The sequence below is a fragment of the Balaenoptera physalus genome (genome assembly GCF_965194825.1).
Source record: "Balaenoptera physalus genome assembly, chromosome: 1".
NCBI lineage: Eukaryota > Metazoa > Chordata > Mammalia > Artiodactyla > Balaenopteridae > Balaenoptera > Balaenoptera physalus.
This window is the reverse complement of record NC_138882.1, coordinates 149,953,366-149,971,144: the sequence shown is the minus strand read 5'-3', so window position 1 is coordinate 149,971,144 and position 17,779 is coordinate 149,953,366. Positions and strand designations below refer to the sequence as shown.

Sequence of the window (17,779 nt, the reverse complement as noted above, 5' to 3'; positions counted from 1 at the left end):
TGATCTATTCACACGTTTGGTGCACTAATTGGATCGTGTTACTCAACAAGCTGTATCTAACTCTCCACTCTACCGCCAGTGTCTAAACCTTTGGTGATACCTGAATCCCTTCCACATCCCCGGAAATATCCCAGAGCTTCTGCCTAAACAGGTCTAGAAACCAGGAGCCTATGACATTTTGAGACTGCCTGTTCCTTTTTAGCAAAGATAAAATTTCAACTGAAATCTTGCTCCATGTAATTTTAACTAATGCCTACCTGACCACAGTCAGATGGGGTATATTATTTTCCTTGACCCTTCATTTCCTCACTTTTGAAAAGGACACTGCCATTTGTTTGCTTATAACTACAAAGGGGTTTTGTGAGTACTAAATAAGATAATGTATGTGAAAATGCTCTGTAAACTCAAACATCATATAAACAAAGTAAGGAGCTGTTACGGTTATCCAAACTGCTTTTAAAAGGTTCTTTTGCACACGTTTTTACTTATAGGAACAAAACTCCACTGAAAGCACTTTTATATTTCTCTTTTAGAAAGACACTCCATGTTCTTCTAGCAATATGCTCTAATTCATCTTAATCCTTACAGGCATCAAGAAATTCATTAACTCAGGCTTAACAAAAAGGGTTCAAAGTGAAGAAACGGAGGATGAAGGCAGGGAGAATGAAAGGGAGCGAAAGTAAGGCATTGTATGTTTTGTGTGTGGAAAGAATACAGAACTGAGGGTCAAGACACATGGATTTAAGCCCACCACTAGCTGTATGATTTCAGACCAGGGTTTCTTATCCTCGGCACTACTGACATTTTAGGCTGGATAATTCTTTGTTGAGGGGGGGCTGTTCTGTGCACTGTGAAACGTTTGGCAGCATCGCTGGTCTCTACCCACTATGTGCCAGTAGTACCCCTCTAGTTGTGACAACCAAAAAGGTCTCCAGACATTACCAAATGTCTCCAGGGGCAAAATCACCCCTGGTTGGGAACCACTGTTTTAGATAAGACTTGATAACTTCATATTTTAGTTTCATCTATAAAATGAAAACGTTTACCTATAGATTTAAGACCCCTCTTTGCCTCTAAAAATGCTAAAATTCTATAAAAGATCAGAATAAAGATGATTGAAAGTGCAGTCTTATTAAAGAGGAGCAAATTATGTCATGAAAGAAGTTAATATTTTTGTTCAGTTTTCCTTATTACCTTAACAGACAATGATAAAACTTTCCTGTGCATTTAAAATGATTCAATTATAAAATCCTTTAAAAATACAATATGAGAACTGGGTTACTATCAAAAATGTCAGTATCAGAAGACTAAAGAGATGTAAAGACTATTCTAGAATCTACATTAAAGGCATATGATAACCAAATGCAATGCATAATTTTTGATTCAATCCTGCATTTTTTTTCCAACACAATAATGCATTTGAAGTGCTTAATATATGACCTAGTACTTTATTACAAGATTTTTCTTTTTTTTTTTTTTTTTTTGGCTGCGTTGGGTCTTCGTTGCTGCCCGCGGGCTTTCTCTAGTTGTGGCAAGCGGAGGGCTACCCTTCGTTGCAATGCGTGGACTTCTCATTGCGGTGGCTTCTCTTATTGCAGAGCACGGGCTCTAGGCACATGGGCTTCAGTAGTTGCAGCACTCAGGCTCAGTAGTTGGGGCTCGCGGGCTCTAGAGCACAGGCTCAATAGTTGTGGCGCATGGGCTTAGTTGCTCCGCGGCATGTGGGATCTTCCCAGACCAGGGCTCGAACCCATGTCCCCTGCATTAGCAGGCGGATTCTTAACCACTGTGCCACCAGGGAAGTCCCCACATGATTTTTAAAAGGTTATGTTCCATTTATAGTTATTATAAAATGTCTGCTATATTCCCCATGTTGTACAATATATCCTTGTAGCTTATTTTATACCTAATAGTTTATACCGCTTAATTCCCTCCCCCTATATTGCCCCTCCCCCGTCTCCTCTCCTCACTGGTAACCACTAGTTTGTTCTCTATTTTTCCTGTGAGTCTACTTCTTTTTTGTTACATTCACTAGTTTGTTGTATTTTTTGGATTCCACATATAAGTGATATCATACAGTATTTGTCTTTCTCTGTCTGACTTATTTCCCTTAGCATAATGCCCTCCAAGTCTATCCATGTTGTGGCAATTGGCAAAATTTCGTTCTTTTTTTATGGCTAAGTAGTATTCCTTTGTGTATATATATACCACATCTTCTTTATCCATTCATGTGTTGATGGACACTTAGGCTGCTTCCATACCTTGGCAATTGTAAGTAATGGTGCTATGAACACTGGGATGCATGTATCTTTCCAAATTAGTGTTTTGTTTTTTTCAGATATGTACCCAGAAGTGGAATTGTTGGGTCATATGGTAGTTCTATTTTTAGTTTTTTGAGAAACCTCCATACTATTTTCCACAGTGGCTGCACCAATTTACATTCCCACCAACAGTGTACGAGGGTTCCCTTTTCTCCACATCCTCGCCAGCGTTTGTTATTTGTATTCTTTTTGATGATAGTCATTCTGACAGGTGTGACGTGATAATTTTTGATTCAATCCTGGATTGTTTTTTAAAATGTCTATAAAGGATATTTTTGGTACAAGTGGGGAAATCTAAATATGGACTAAATAATAGAGAATACTAATGTATCATTGTTAAACTCCTTTGGTTGAGATAATGCTGTTGTGGTCCTGTAGGACAATGTCTTTGTCCTTAGGAGATTCACACTACTCCCCACTCTGTCAGAAGCTCCTGGGATAGTTAGGGGCCCTGTAGGGGACAAGCTATCCTGAAAAAGCAACCCGATCTGCTGCTGGTCACCCCTACCCACCCTTCAGGATCACTGCAATGGGCTATGAGCTCCTAAGAAGCAGGGATGTGTTTTAGCAATCGGAAGCCAGACCGGAATCAAAGGCATTCAACAAGTATTTGTTCAGCACAGCACAAACGGTTCCCATACTGCTGTTTCTTTCCTCTTCCTACTTTCTACACACACATTTTTTTTTTTTACACCGGGGTAAGAAAGGAGGGGTAAAAACCGAACAGTGTCTCAATAGCTTTACTTCAAAATAAACTCACTTGGATTAATAGTAACATCATTAATCATTATTATATTGATAAATGAAACAAACAGGACAATCTGAAACAGAAACAACACTAAAAATCAGTTTACTATTTTAATTATTCTGCAGCGTATTTCTTTCTTCTCCAGAAATGACAATCTCTGCAAATAATCTTCTCCTTAATGAAGCTGAGCTCAACTAAGACATGTAACAAAGCTACATAAAAACAGACTGTTAAGCAGTCCTACCAAAGGCTAAAAAAAGTTTTGTTTCTTTTATCATGCATTATGCTCCTTCCTGTGTGCAATATTTTTCTATGAGCTACAGAAAAAACTTACAAAACGGAGGGAGTTACCCTCCGTTCTGAATACAAAAGTTCACATTTAATGTGTCATGTCCAAAATGGTATCCATCAGAAAGACATTGGCAACAGTTCAAAAAAAGTTCCTTCCCTCAAACTGCAAAACAAGGTAAATACCATGACAGAAATCTGCTATAGGACTATCAGAATACTTGTTACCTTCAAGCTATGGTGTAGGTTATTTTAGGCAAGATTCACTTTAAGAAACTACTCGATACACGTGAATGGGGGAAAATGTGTTCCAAAATGTTGATGCAAACTAAATATTTTCCAGATCAGATACTTTTATTTAGCACCTCCTATGTCAAGTGTTCCCCTGGACTTTATGAAAAATACAGAAGATCAGACCCTGACCTCAAAAGCCTTACAATTCAGTCTGGGTGACAAATACATGAATAATTCCAATATAATGGGGTAAATGCTATGACAGAGCATTGTATGTAAGTGTTTCTATTCAAACTCAAGAAGGGACTTTTAACTGGGTAAAGGGGAAGAGTGAATGGGAGGAAGTGGAATAGAGGGCATCAAGCTCTAATAGAAAACCAGTAGCAAACCTGATTAACGGTACATGTGGTATGTTAGTATTTGGAATCTCATGGGACTCGCTAGACTGAAATAAGGAGGATGTCCAATACCTAACTCTGCCAACCACGAGCTTGTGTTAAATCTACTTTGTGGAGAAAGGATCAAGTACAAGGATCAAACTGATGTCACATAGTGCTATGGACTAACTCTCCTGGTCCAATATAGTAAGAGAAGGGGAAAGAGGGATAAGGAGGACAGGCCAGGTAGGAAAAAAAGCATATGCATAATAGGCTAGGAGTCATAAAAGGACCTGGCATATTTTAAGGCTGGGTTTTTTTTAATGTATCTTCTAAGAGTTAATCAACACACACTGTTTTATTTCTGTATTCATTAAAATATATAATTAAGGCAAGTGTCACGTTTTAGAGTATTAATACCTTTCCAAGGTATCACTCAAAATGTTTGATTTCAAACCTACAATTGATACGTAGAGAACAAAAAGGCAGTTTTAAGAAAGTAAAAGATATACAAATTAGGCATATATTATTTCAAGAGATTTATATACTGACTATCAAGCTTATTTTTAAATACCCAGTACCCATGTGCAACTATGGATAGACTCAGGCAGGGGGTCACTAATCCTTGTCAGGTTTACAAGGATGCTAAGTAGACAGACGGACACAGCACCTTCACAAATGACAGCACTTGTTCAACCTTCCCCTCCTCAACCCTCACCACCTTTTATAAACTTGTCAACAGCTGCTGACATTAGAAAGTGCTGAATGAGAAAGCAAGGTAAACAAGATAAACACCTTCAAGGGGGAAAAAAATGAATCAAATGTCAACTTTGCCCCCCTAACTGAAGCTAGTATCTAACAAAGGAAATGGTGATGATTAAGACACAGCAAGTTATGAGGAAGGATATACTAAAGATGATCTACAGTAAAAGACTTCCTCATGTCAGAAAGACAGTGTGGTAAACTATACAAAACACTTCTTTAGAAGGAGAAGGCTAGTTCCCTTCCTGACTTTGCTAATGATCCAAGAGTCGAGGTCCTCATCCCTAAACTGACCAGATTTAACACCAAAAGATCCCAATGGTCCCTTCCAGCTTTGAAACAAATCTTCAATTTTAATCCTTAAATTTACAACTTTAAGTATTGTTTATTGGAATAGGGAGAGGAGAAGACAGGAAGTATTCTCGGTTCTACAGATAATTTTTCTGTTTTATGAAGTGTAAGGTATTCTTGATATTTCTCTCCTGTATTATAACCACTGTGAACTGGGTGATATTTCTCTCCTGTATTATAACCACTGTGAACTGGGTGAATCCAAGGTAACTCAGCACTGATTCTGGTCTTTGATCCTCCTTAACAAACGCTTGGAATTCTTTTACCACAGACCTGTTTTATACTCCAACCATAAAAACCTCAAAGTAATAAAAAGCAAACAGCACTCGCTTGTTATTCTCTACAGATGTCAGTATATATGTACACGTATCATGAACCAATTGTTTTTTATGGTACAAATTTTATATATTACACAAACATTTTTTGCCTGGTGTAACTTCAACACCGAGAATACTGATTGCTTAAAAGCAACTGACATTTTCTCAAAAACAAATATGATATATAAACTTGTGAAATATAGAATGATCTGTTGCTACTGTAACTCACCAAAACATTTCAAATGAAGCAGACATCATGAGACGGAAATCTTCCAAAATGAAAATTACTAACATTTTAAAAGTATTACAGTATTTAGTAAAGACAGTCCACTCCAACATAAAACTAAACACACACACACATACACACACACACACAATATTGATAATAAACTAAGGATTCCTAACGTTATTAATACCAGACAGGTTTTTCATTTAGAGTTACTGTTACTGCCACCATTGTTAAGTCTTTCTAAAATCAACAACATTCCTCCAGCTTTAAAACATCCTTTTTGGGAGGTTATTATCAACAATCATAAGAGATTTTTAGCCTAAAAAAGACCCATTCCTAGGGCAATTTCTCCTTTCTGGGAAAAAAATACATATTCATGATTTTAGGACAAAAAGTAATGACATTTAGTTGAAATAATTAGCATCATTCTTAAAAGAGATACTAGTTGAGAGAATCATTAACCTACTAATATTAAACATTCAACAAGTAAATAAATACAAATTCTGTACATTCCATGGCACTAAAGAAATATCACTTGAAAAAACAATATCACTTGCTTTCCTGGCAATGGATATCACTATAGATCAAATTACATCACAAAAAAATTCTTGAGGCACTACTCAAATGCTTTTGATAGATCTAATCTCTTCACACTTAATCCACAACTCTTCAAGGCCTTAATTTTCTGAATTATAACATTATAATCTATTGGACATAGAGCATAAGAAATCCACCAGCCTTGAAACTGCAACAGAGAAGGGACTATGTGTGATTGGTTCACCACTGTATTCCCAATGTCTAGCTCAGTGCCTAGCACACAGTCAATGCTCAATAAAAACCTACTGAATGAAGGTACGTTTAAGCGTTTTGTTAAATGGGCTATTAACTGTCTGGCTGCTCTGACATTTTTGGTGTAATGCCTGTTTTTATCATTGGAATTTGATTTGTATCATTATTTAACGTAAATCTAGAGTTTTTCTTCTGAGAACTCTTTATTTTCCATTTAATAAAAATACCGGAAATAGCAGTCTCGCCCTCTTAAAAATGAATGTGTAAATACACATGAAAGAGTACACTAAGGTATGCAAATGACAGAAAGAGTCAAGTGAGTGGAATGTTTCTTGAAAACAGCAGATAAGATTGAGTCTGGAGCCCACCAACAGCCCAACAACCATGAGTAACAGTGTTACAGGTCACAGAAAAGAGAGGTGACAAGAGAAGCCCTTGTTGGCCAGGTGTGCATCTCTATTCCATCCCTTTGGCAAAGCAAAACAAAACAAAACAAAAAAACTGTGCTCTAAAGACAGCTGTTTCCAAAACACAAAGATCTTGGATAGTCTTTAAATGCTGGCAGGTAACCTAAAGGCCAATCCAAACACACCGGAGTCATACATAAGAAAAGTCCTACAAACAGTCAACAAGGCAAAATGCTCTGAGATATTAGGCGAGGGCCAGGGGTTGGGGGGGAGCATGAAGAAAAGGAGAAAGGCAGGAAAAGCAACTAAACAGAAGCTCCATTAAAGCTCAAGACGTGACTCAAAATTGAAAAGTCCTGCTGAACCACATCTTCCAAGCCATTTTTCTTATAACTAGAACTAATTAGAACCTATCTAATAAGTAGATAATCAAATATAAAATCTAGATTTTTAAAAAATGTTCCCAATTGTATGTTAGGAAGCAGTATACTTTTTTCCGTATTTCAGTTAGATAAAACACGAATTAAATCTTTCTATATTTAATTTTCCTCAGTAGCAAAGTTTTAAAATAATTTTGGAGTCTAGGCAAAATTTTCCTAAGAATCATGAAATACTTTAGTCTATTTTTTTTAAGCTATTTTTATTTTTAACGGTTTTGGTTTGTCTTCATTTAATAAAGTTTATATACTTTTCAAAAACTCATCAATTTTTTTTAATTCAGAAAAAAGAAAGAGAATTACCTGTATGTCCTATCACCCAAAAATAATAGCTTTAGTGTTTTAGCACCAGTTTATTTAAAAAACCAAGTGTGTATATTTACATGTGCTGTTTTCTGAAAGGCCTCATAGCTTTAAATTTCTCGAAGAGGTGAAAGAATGAAAAAATTTAACCATAGCTCTAGTGCAAGATGCCCATTTCATAGGTGAGAAAACTGAGGCTCAGAGAGGCAAACTGACTTGCCCAATACTATAGCTGGCAATCAACAGAACCTTGAAGAGAAATGTACAGTCTCCCAAGTTCCTGGTTCAATACTCTTTCAAATACCATTTGACTTTTTATTTCACTTAAGGTGTTCTTTTCATCCATTCATTTAGTTATCTATCCAATCAAACTCTGTGAGCCAGGGGTCCTAGGACACAGAGATAGAAAGAAATAATCCTGCTCCTCAAGTCCAATGGAAACAGATACATATATGTAAACAAATCTCTTTATTAACTAAAACATGATCACTGCTTTACTTGGTGTACATACAGAATGCAGTGGGAGAATGTGGCCATGTGAGACAAGTGTGCCTTGAGGAGGAATGGCATTTGAGGTAATCTTGAAGAATGAATCCATGTTAGCCAGGCAGATGGATATTGGGGCTCAGGGGTGAGAGTGAGGGAACAGATGGCCCCTGAACTGCAAGGGAGAGCATGGCACTGGAACGCAGGAGGTAAGACGTGATGGATAAGTATGGAGACCTTGAAAGAAAGGAGTTTAGATCTTACCTACAGGAAATAAGGAACCACCAAACATTTTTAAGCGAGGTTATCCCATAACTGAAATTTGCACTTTACAAAGATCATTCTGGCACCAGTGAGTGGCACAGAGAAACAATAAGAAAGGGACATGAACAAAACCAAAGCAGTAACAGAGGAAATAGACAAAAGGGGCAGGAGAGATATTTAGGGTTAGAATTAACAGGCTATTTGATAAGAAGAGAGAGTAAGGAGTCTAGAATAAATTAAATAATTGACAGATGGTGTTGCCATGGGCAGTATGGAATACCTTCATATTTTTTAGGATCTGAAATTTATTTTAAATTGCTACCAAAATGCTACACTGTAGGCTTCTAACTATAAGTTTCACAAAGCAATTCAACTTTCAACGAAAATTGCCAATATAAGAGAAATGGAAAGAGGGAAAAAAAGCCAAAAAATGCTGACCTGTTTATGAAAAGCTAGATTCTAAAAGAACACAAAGCAGAAGTTGAAAAGCCTTGGCAACAGAATGTCTGACCAACAAATCTTTCTGGAAAAGATTTTAATTTCAGAAACCATTTTGGAAGCCTACTGATAAAGAATGTATCATATTTACTTTTTTTAAATAAAATATTTCTAACATAAACATCTTAAACCTAAGTGAAAGCATATCAAATGCTGTCAATTGAATTTTACAATGCACATAACTAAGACACTACAGGAAAGAGAACTGTGTGCTAGAACTTAAGAAGTGAAAAGACTTTGGTGGTCACCTAGGGTATTACTTATTTCTAAGAAGAAAAATAAAATCTTCAACTTAGCTCTAGAAAAAGATTCCACACACCTCTGCTTCATGGCTAAAGCATTTCAATTTCTGGAAAGATTATCAGAATGAAATATCAACTTAATTGTGTTAGCTCTCTTCTTCAGAACAAATAAAAATAAACCAAATCTACTGTCACCTACTACTAACATGAGCTTAACAAAAAATTTTTACAACTCAACTGTGACTGAAAAATATTTCAATACTGAATAATAAAAATTCCTATGATAACAATGAGAATGAGAAATACAAACTTAAAAAAGAAACTAAAACTCCCTAGAAGGAAGGCGAGAAAAAAACATCTACTCTTGAAAATGAAGCACAACCTACTTAGCAATGCCTCCACAATGTAGAAGCCTCAGGCTGAAATGTCCCTTGTATCTGAATTTTCCAGGTACCTGAAAGCTTATTTCTTTAATGTGTCCAACTTTCTTCTTCTTCCATTTTTTTTTTTAAATGAAAACCTTGTATTACACGTTCCTGACCTTTCTTAAACAGAACATACTGTAACCTTTTCTTGAGTGTGGCATCAGTAAAAACAGCCTCTCAGGGGCATGTAGCACATAAAGCTGTTTCACATCGCCCTATACAAACGGGTGAGCCTGCCTTGTTTTTAAGGTTTTCCTATCCCCTCCTTTACCCCTGGGCTACCTGTCACTTCTCACTACTGTCAAATGCACTTGCCTCCAACAGCTCACCACCTCACGTTTGGACTACTACAAAACACTTCTAATTTGATAGGAAACCTAATATTAAAACTTACTTGAACTATGTTTTTAAAAAAACAAGCTAAGACACAAATGAATGAAATGCATGATCTTGAGTGCATTAAACGTATGGGGGTGTTTTGAAATGGTTTAATCTTATGTATTTTACTTCTTACTTCTTTCTGGTGTTCCAAATAAGAAAAATTTCCTGGAAAACTGAACTCCAGACATGAAAAGTATTAGTCAACTAAATCTTTCTAAATATAATAGTTCTATTAAAAGTAAAAATTTTTCATGTTTGCACTCAAATTCAAATAAAATCAATATTATATGATATTTGAGCAGTAAGTACAAAGATGTGTAGTACACCGACGTCTGCTATTTGGGTCGTATTACAGCTGAAACTCTTTCCTCAAATTGTTAAAACATTACAACATTTACTTTTCTAATATTGTAATTGGTTTCAAATTTTAAGCTAACAGCATTATTATGTTGTATAAAGCTGTCACTACCTATTATGATTTCACTAGAATACACACTCACTGACACACAAGAGGTACTTCCTTCATGCCAAATTACATTCATTCTAATAGCAAATGGCCAGGTAATTACAAGGTGAGAACCAACTGTCAGATGAACTCATAAGCCTCATTCACAAAGGAGATACCTATATACTAGATTATAAAGAAATTCTTATTTCAAAATTAATCTTTCAGATTCCCTATTTTTCATTTACTTTCAACTGATTTTTGGAATTATTTTTTAACTCTAAAACTTTTAAATAGATTCCACTTTTTCTAATTTAACAAATCACAGTAAATCAGAAACCAAGAGTCATGTATCCAAATCACAAATAATAACTAAAATTTACTTATTTGATATTTACTCTACATCAAATGAGCTAGGATTGTGTATGTTAGGGAAAAAGGGCATGAATTTTAATATAAACCTTAATATATCATATAACATATTACATATTTTATATAAAATGTATTATAACTTCAATTCATGTATAACTACCCACTTAATACCAAAAGGAAAAAAGGAGGCAGAAATGAGTTAAGGAGTTACAAAGTAATGTGGTTTATATATATTCTAGCAGGACCAACTTTAGGGCTCTTAACAAAGTAGCAATGAAATCTTGCAAACACGCCTGACAAAATACTTCCAGAAAGACTATCCACAATACAGCAGGAACAAAACAAGCAGTTCACAATATTGGTGAGATCACAGCATTAAATGTCACTTCTAGGAATATTAATTATCACAGAACTAGACACTGAGAAAGGTATTTCTAGCTGTTAATTAAAATCTCCTTGCAAGAAAATTCCATTTTAGGGACTTCCCTGGTGGCGCAGTGATTAAGAATCTGCCTGCCAATGCAAGGGACATGGGTTCGATCCCTGGTCTGGGAAGATCCCACACGCCATGGAGCAGCTAAGCGCATACGCCACAACTACTGAGCCTGTGCTCTAGAGCCCGCGAGCCACAACTACTGAAGCCCGCACACCTAGAGCCCGTGCTCCACAACAGGAGAAGCCACCACAAGGAGAAGCCCATGCACCACAACGAAGAGTAGCCCCACTCGCCACAACTAGAGAAAGCCCGCGCGTAGCAATGAAGACCCAACACAGCCATAAATAAATAAATAAATTTATTTTTAAAAAATTCCATTTTTGTATTTTCTAAAGACAAAAGAAGGAGACTTAGTAACAAATAAGGTGTATTTCACAACTGTTAAATTTTAAAAGGTGCCTACAACAGTTCTTGGTTCTAAATTCCACTAACTCTCTGGAGAGGATCACAATTCTTAAAGGACCAACTCTCTCCCAGCTCTGTGGAGGGCAGAACCAGGGGGCATGCCCTGAGTAGTGGTCAGGGGGGTTGACAGCCATATAGCACTGAAGAATTCTGACAGTGGGGGTGTTAAACATCTGGATAAGTTATTTAGAGCAGCTGTGAGATCTCACTCTCTAATAATAGAACAGACTGCTACCTGCCGTGGAAAGGGTTTGAAGTAATGCTATTCAAAATCAAAACTGGATAACTTTTCAAAGTCCCGTCCAGACCCAGAGACCAAGAATTACATATACATCTACATCCAACAATACTAATAACAACCAAACACAACTTTCTGCAAAGCAATACCTTTACTTCACTGGAGGATATTTAAAAAGTGGCTTTCTGTGCAGTTTTATGTGTTCTGCTAGATATCTGGGTCTTTTTTATCTGCATTCTCCTTGCTGCTACTGAACCAGAAGTTAATGTCTTTTACTTTCCAAATTTTAATTTTTAAACCAAGTACTAATTATAGCATGGGCCCAAATTACTAAACTGGTTTACCTAACTACATGACCGTGGGAAGTCATTTCTTGCAAAATGAGTGGCTTGCACTAAGATCCACCAGAATGTAACCTTCACTTTCTGTTCAGCACTCTATTCCCAGCCCTAGGACCTGGAAGGCATCAAATGTTTACCAAATAAGAGGATCATTCCTGTCCCCAAATGACAAATATAAAATAAATGTAATCATTTTTTCTTTTTTAACAATTAGATTTTAATCTGTATATTCCCAAACATTTTTAAGAGGACACTGAAACTGAAATTTCCTACGGGGCAAATAGAAATTTATATATTTTCAAACAAGGTACTAATTTTTTAGAAATAAAACAAGTAGATTACACAAGAGCTGGCAATCTTCACACTGTTGATTATACTTCCCTTTGCTTCAACCCATTACTGTGTCCTGTCCCCTTTTCATTTGAAAGGCAGGCCGCTGGTAGGGAGAAAGCACACTGGACTTGCAGTGCATGGGGCTGGGTTCTAGTCCCATCTCTTCCATTAACTGGCTCTGTGGGGACATGTCACTTCCCCTTTGGGGCCTGCAAGGTTGCACTTGTAAAACAACGGAGCCAAACTAATCATTAATTTCTAAAGTCTTCTGCTTTAAAAATCTGATTCTCCTTTCATTCTACCCATTATCCTATTCCTAATGCCTTGATTCAGCAATTGCCAGCCACATCATTCCTAGACTTGTACAGGAGCCTCCAAATTTGTCTTTTTCCCTCTTTATTTTTCCTTATCTTAAAATGAATTCAATCCTAAAACCATGAGTTGAGCAGAATGAGAAGTACACTGTCTTGGAAGTCAGAGAGAACAGGTTCAAATTCAGACTTTGCCACTAGCCAAGCATAGCTCTAAAATGGTGATCTTATTAACTCTCTCATTGGGGATTAAATAAAATGTATAAAGCACCTAACATAGTGCCTGACACACTGTGTAGATGCTCAGCAATGTTTAGCACTTCTCCCTATTTCCCAAGATCAAATGCCTCAGGTTCCCACTGTCTACAGCAAGGATGACCAACAAGGTGCACAGGTGGCATGCAAGAAGATCTGTAAAACTACAGAGGCAAAAACGGGGTTAAACATTCTCACCAGGCTCCTGTGTGCCAGGAAAGTGTCTCCCTGTATCCTTGCCAATACTCTTCTGGGTAAATCAGCCTCAGTAACCAGCCCCTAGTGAACTCTCAAAATTAAATGGTGCAGCCAAATCCACAGGTCAAGAGGAAATGAAAACTTGACACGATTCTTCAAAAAGTCATAGAGTCTCTGGATTTTACGTTAAAGCAAACTCCTCAGCCTGTCATTCATATGCAAAGAAGCCAGTCCCAATTCTTAGTATTTAAATGTACAGGCAGTACAACTAATGTTAAAGTACCACCAAGCATTATAATTTATTTTGATTTTGCAATTCTAGGAAATTAAAAGGTGTGACAAAAGAAAAAGAGAGTAAAATTTTTCACAAAATGAGGATACACTGAACTTTGTAGGGCCTTACAAGCATCTTCAGAAAAAGCAATGGCTTTCTTCTTGATTTCAAAACTGGGTCAAAACTAGAAGGAAGGGGGCTTCCCTGGTGGCGCAGTGGTTAAGAATCCGCCTGCCAATGCAGGGGACAGCGGTTCGATCCCTGGTCCGGGAAGATCCCACATGCCGCGGAACAACTAAGCCCGTGTGCCACAACTACTGAGCCTGCGCTCTAGAGCCCGTGAGCCACAACTACTGAGCACGTGTGCCACAACTACTGAAGCCCACATGCCTAGAGCCCGTGCTCCGCAACAAGAGAAGCCACCGCAATGAGAAGCCCGCGCACGGCAACAAAGAGTAGCCCCCACTCGCCGCAACTAGAGAAAGCCGGCGCGCAGCAATGAAGACCAAACGCAGCCAAAAATAAATAAATAAATTTATAAAAAAAACTCGAAGGAACAAGGAGAGGAGTGACGGGGACTTGCAAAGAGAAGCTCATTTCTTAAAGTGACTTAGGTACAGTTATTTAAATATATGGGAATTTTTTCCAAAACTAGGACTAATTACAAACTTTACTGCCATATACTAGTCAATGATCTAGCTGAGTTACTAGGTAACAGAGGGTAATCAACCAAGTGTGTGGAAGTCTGGAAACCAAAGAGATCTTGTGAAGAAATCTGGCTTTTTGAAGTGCCGCCTTCTTTCCCAAAATACTTCAGTCCAAGGAACTGCTGCAAAAGAATATAACTAAAAGGATAGAACATTATTTAGGAAAGAATTCTATCAGGAGGCTTAGCTTCATTAAGAATTATCCAAATTCACATCTCTACTAAAAAACCCAAACCACTAGAGTAGGCCAACCTGCTCTACTGGACCCTTGAAATGTACTAAGCAGTGAATCTGACCAAAACTCCTACCATGAGCTGCCATATTTCTGCAAAGTAATTATTCACAAGCACTGTTGCTTCTGGTTGATGCTTTTTAAAAAATCAGAGGTAAAGTCTGTTTTCTCCCCCCATGTTCTTTGCTCACATCCTTAACTAAAACAAAAAGGAATCGTCTCCACCCAGATTTGAGATTTCTGACCAAAGCCATTCGCCTAGACGGCCCTCTTTCTCCTTAACAGACTTCTCCAGTCCCCTTATCTCCCGCCCTGTCCCTGTCCCTCTACATAGCACCCTCAGTATTGCTCCAATCCCTTTCTCCAGTCTAGCTTTCCCTCATTTCTGACTTAATCGATGACCAGTACTCTGCTTACCCAGACTTGGTCCCAGCTTCGTCCTCCAACTCCAGTCCCATCACTGCCTAGCCCCTCCTCAGCTTTGACTCCTGCCCTGGCATCTTATCTCTAACCTCTCTCAGTCTAATCCCCGTGGCTTTAATATCTGACCTCAACGACGCCCCCCCGCCCCAGACTTTATTGCAGCTGAGCCCCCTCCCCACTTCCTATCAATTCTTGTCATTCCTGGCCTCTGCCCAGTCCCTCTTCATTTTAGACCATGACCAATCTCCTCTCTTTCTGGTCCTTGGCTAAAACCCAAACCCCATTCCTGACCTCATTCCTGACCCTAGCAAAGCCGCTACTCTGGCTGGCCCATCCCACTTTTTCTCTGACTCTGAACCTGCTGCCTCCCCACTCCTTCACTGAAACCCTGGGCCGGGAAATCTCGGGCCCTCGCGTAATCTCCTAGGACCCCATTTCTCACCCCCTGATACAAGCGTCCTCCCCATCACACACTCCAGGTCAACGTGTCTGGCTCTCCCCATCTTGGAGGCCAGCCTTGGGCCCTCCTCCCCATCCCCGACCCGGGCCTGCCCCGTTAGTGAGCTCAGCTCAAAGCCCAGAGACCCCCTACTCACGCTGCCGCGCAGCCCTGCCCTACAGCCCTTATTGCCATTCAGCCCCTCCCCATGGGCCCTTCTCCCCACTTGACCCCAGTCCGGTGACCTCCATCCCGACGAGCCCGGTGTTCCATTCCCCCTCTCTCCGTGCCTCCCCCGCCTCACAAGCCCTCCGCACTCCAAGCCCAGTGGGGTGTGTCCCCTCCCCAGGAACTCCAGCCCGCTGGCCTCTCCCGCGGGGGTCATGGGTCGCCCCTCCTCACCTCGGTGTCCACCACCTCGTGGTAGGCGGGCGGGGGGTCGAAGCCGCCGCCGCCTCCGGTGCTGCCGCCGCGGGAAGGGCCTCCGCCGCCGCCGTCACCGCCGCCGTCGCCCCGCGAGCCCCCGCCAGGCCCGGGGCTGGGGCCGCCGCCGCTGTCCATGGGCTCGTAGCCGCCGTAGTCGAGGCCCGGCCGCTCGTTGGTGAGCAGCGCCACGGCCTCGTTGATGTCGTTCTTGGCCAGGCGCAGGGCCTTGCGGATGGTGGCAGGGTCCGAGAAGCCCATGCACAGCAGCGTGGTCATGTGTTGCTCCTCCTCCGATTCCATGGCTCGGGCCTCCGGGCCGCGCCAGCCGGCGGGCTGCGAAGCTGCGGGTCCGGGGCCTGGCGGGCCGCGCGGCGCTGCCTCCGCGCCGTCCCCGCGCCCGGGAGGGCCCCTGCACTCCTGCGCTGCGCGCTCCGCGGCCGCCGGGCCAGGGTGGGCGCGGGGGTGGGCGCCCCGAGCCGAGCGACGGCTGTGGAGGGCTCAGGCGCTGCGGCGGCCCGGCCCAGCCCTGCGCGCCGCCATGTTGGCCTCCTCCTCCGCCTCCGCCTCCTCCGGCCCGCGGGGCCGCGCCTCCGCTCCCGGAAGCCGCACGAGAAGCCGCGGGGCCCGCCGGTCACGGTTGAGGGTTGGGGGATGATTTTTCTTTCTTTCTTTCTTTTTTTAATAGAGGCGGTAAGGGAGGGGCTGCGCCGCGGAGCGTATCTAGGGTGAAAGGGACGCCGTGAGGCCCGGGCGGAGGCAAGGGAGGGTTCTCCACCGTCGCCGCCGCCCGCCCATTCCTCCAGCAACAGGTTCCCGCGGGAGGGGCGGGAGCAAAGTGCAACGCGCTGCGCGGAACGTCCCCGAAGTCCCCGAGCTGGCGATCCTGCCCGGCGCTGACGGCGGTTCCCCCCGAACCTCGCCGGAGTCCCCGCCGGACTCCCGCTCCCGGACTTGCTCGCCCCGGCGCGGCCCGGAACGCACCGCAGCCTAAACGCAGTGCGCTCGGCGGCTACTGTAACCCACCCCAAACCTGGCCTGACTTGCACCGCGGTCCTGAAGGAAATCCTCCAGCCACGCTGCCTGACATACCCCTCAGCGCCCACTTAAATTCATGCCCAAAGCAGGCAAACCAACCCACCCGGGCTGAAATGCACCCCCCACATACTCTTGACCTAAATCCCTCCAACTTTCGCTGAAATCACCCTAAACTGGTTGAAGTGAATTCCCTGCCCTCGTTGAATTTTCCTTCCAGCATTGACTGACCACCACCTACCCCCAGCCAACCTGACTGGACTCCACCAAACTCATACAAAAATCCCCTGAGAGTCCGAAACATATTTTTACAACCGGAACTCCAAACCCCAGTACTCTCTGTGAAAACCATCAAAAACTCCTGACTGCATCAGCCTCCTTCAGCCTCTGACTCATTCGAACACTTTGGACCTCTACTTCCCTCCTGATGCTCATCCACCCACCCACATTCTACTGCACCCTTTGGCTCAGGATTCCGTCTTTGTTCTGCCTTTTGAGGGAGGACTACCCTCCCTCTTTTTTATGCCCTTTGGGGGAGGGGACCGCACCCCTGTTGGTTTCCACCATTGAGCATTCCTCTTCCCCTTCAAAGGCCTGCTTTCTTTGCTTTCTCTTTCCACTTTTAGCATTAGCGCGCAGGGGCCGTATCTTTAGTCCACTGACTACCATCTAAGCCCTGGTCCTTGCTATTTCCCGCCTTCAATTTCCTTTTATTCTTGCTTCTCCCAAGTTCTTTCCCCACCCTCTCCCAAGATCCTGATGCTTTTTCCATATCTCACTTCATCTCCTATTACCCTTACCCTGGTTTCTTCCTGAACCCTGAAGTCCACCGTCTAACCTGTCTCATACCGTCAAATCCCTCCTGTTGCCAACCAGGCACTCACTAAAATCCCCCTTTACCCCAAATCTTAAATTAGGGACAGTACCCAGAAATTTTCTCTGCACTCTCTCTATTAGCATCCTTTTCCCTGGACCATGAGCCCTTCTTGTCTA

General features: G+C 41.4%; 1 protein-coding gene across 3 annotated transcripts in view; it reads right to left on the bottom strand.

Annotated features, from left to right (window-relative positions):
- USP24 (ubiquitin specific peptidase 24) overlaps positions 1 to 16,437 on the bottom strand; it is a 149,186-nt gene extending 132,749 nt beyond the window's left edge. The window contains exon 1 of one of the 3 annotated variants that reach the window (XM_082414906.1): positions 15,731 to 16,437. In XM_082414906.1, coding sequence (XP_082271032.1) covers positions 15,731 to 16,054 — 324 coding nt within the window. In that variant the 5' untranslated portion in view covers positions 16,055 to 16,437. The remainder of the gene's footprint in view (positions 1 to 15,730) is intronic. The other 2 variants (XM_082414905.1, XM_082414907.1) reach the window with 2 other exon arrangements.
- Between the last annotated feature and the right edge of the window lie 1,342 nt (positions 16,438 to 17,779).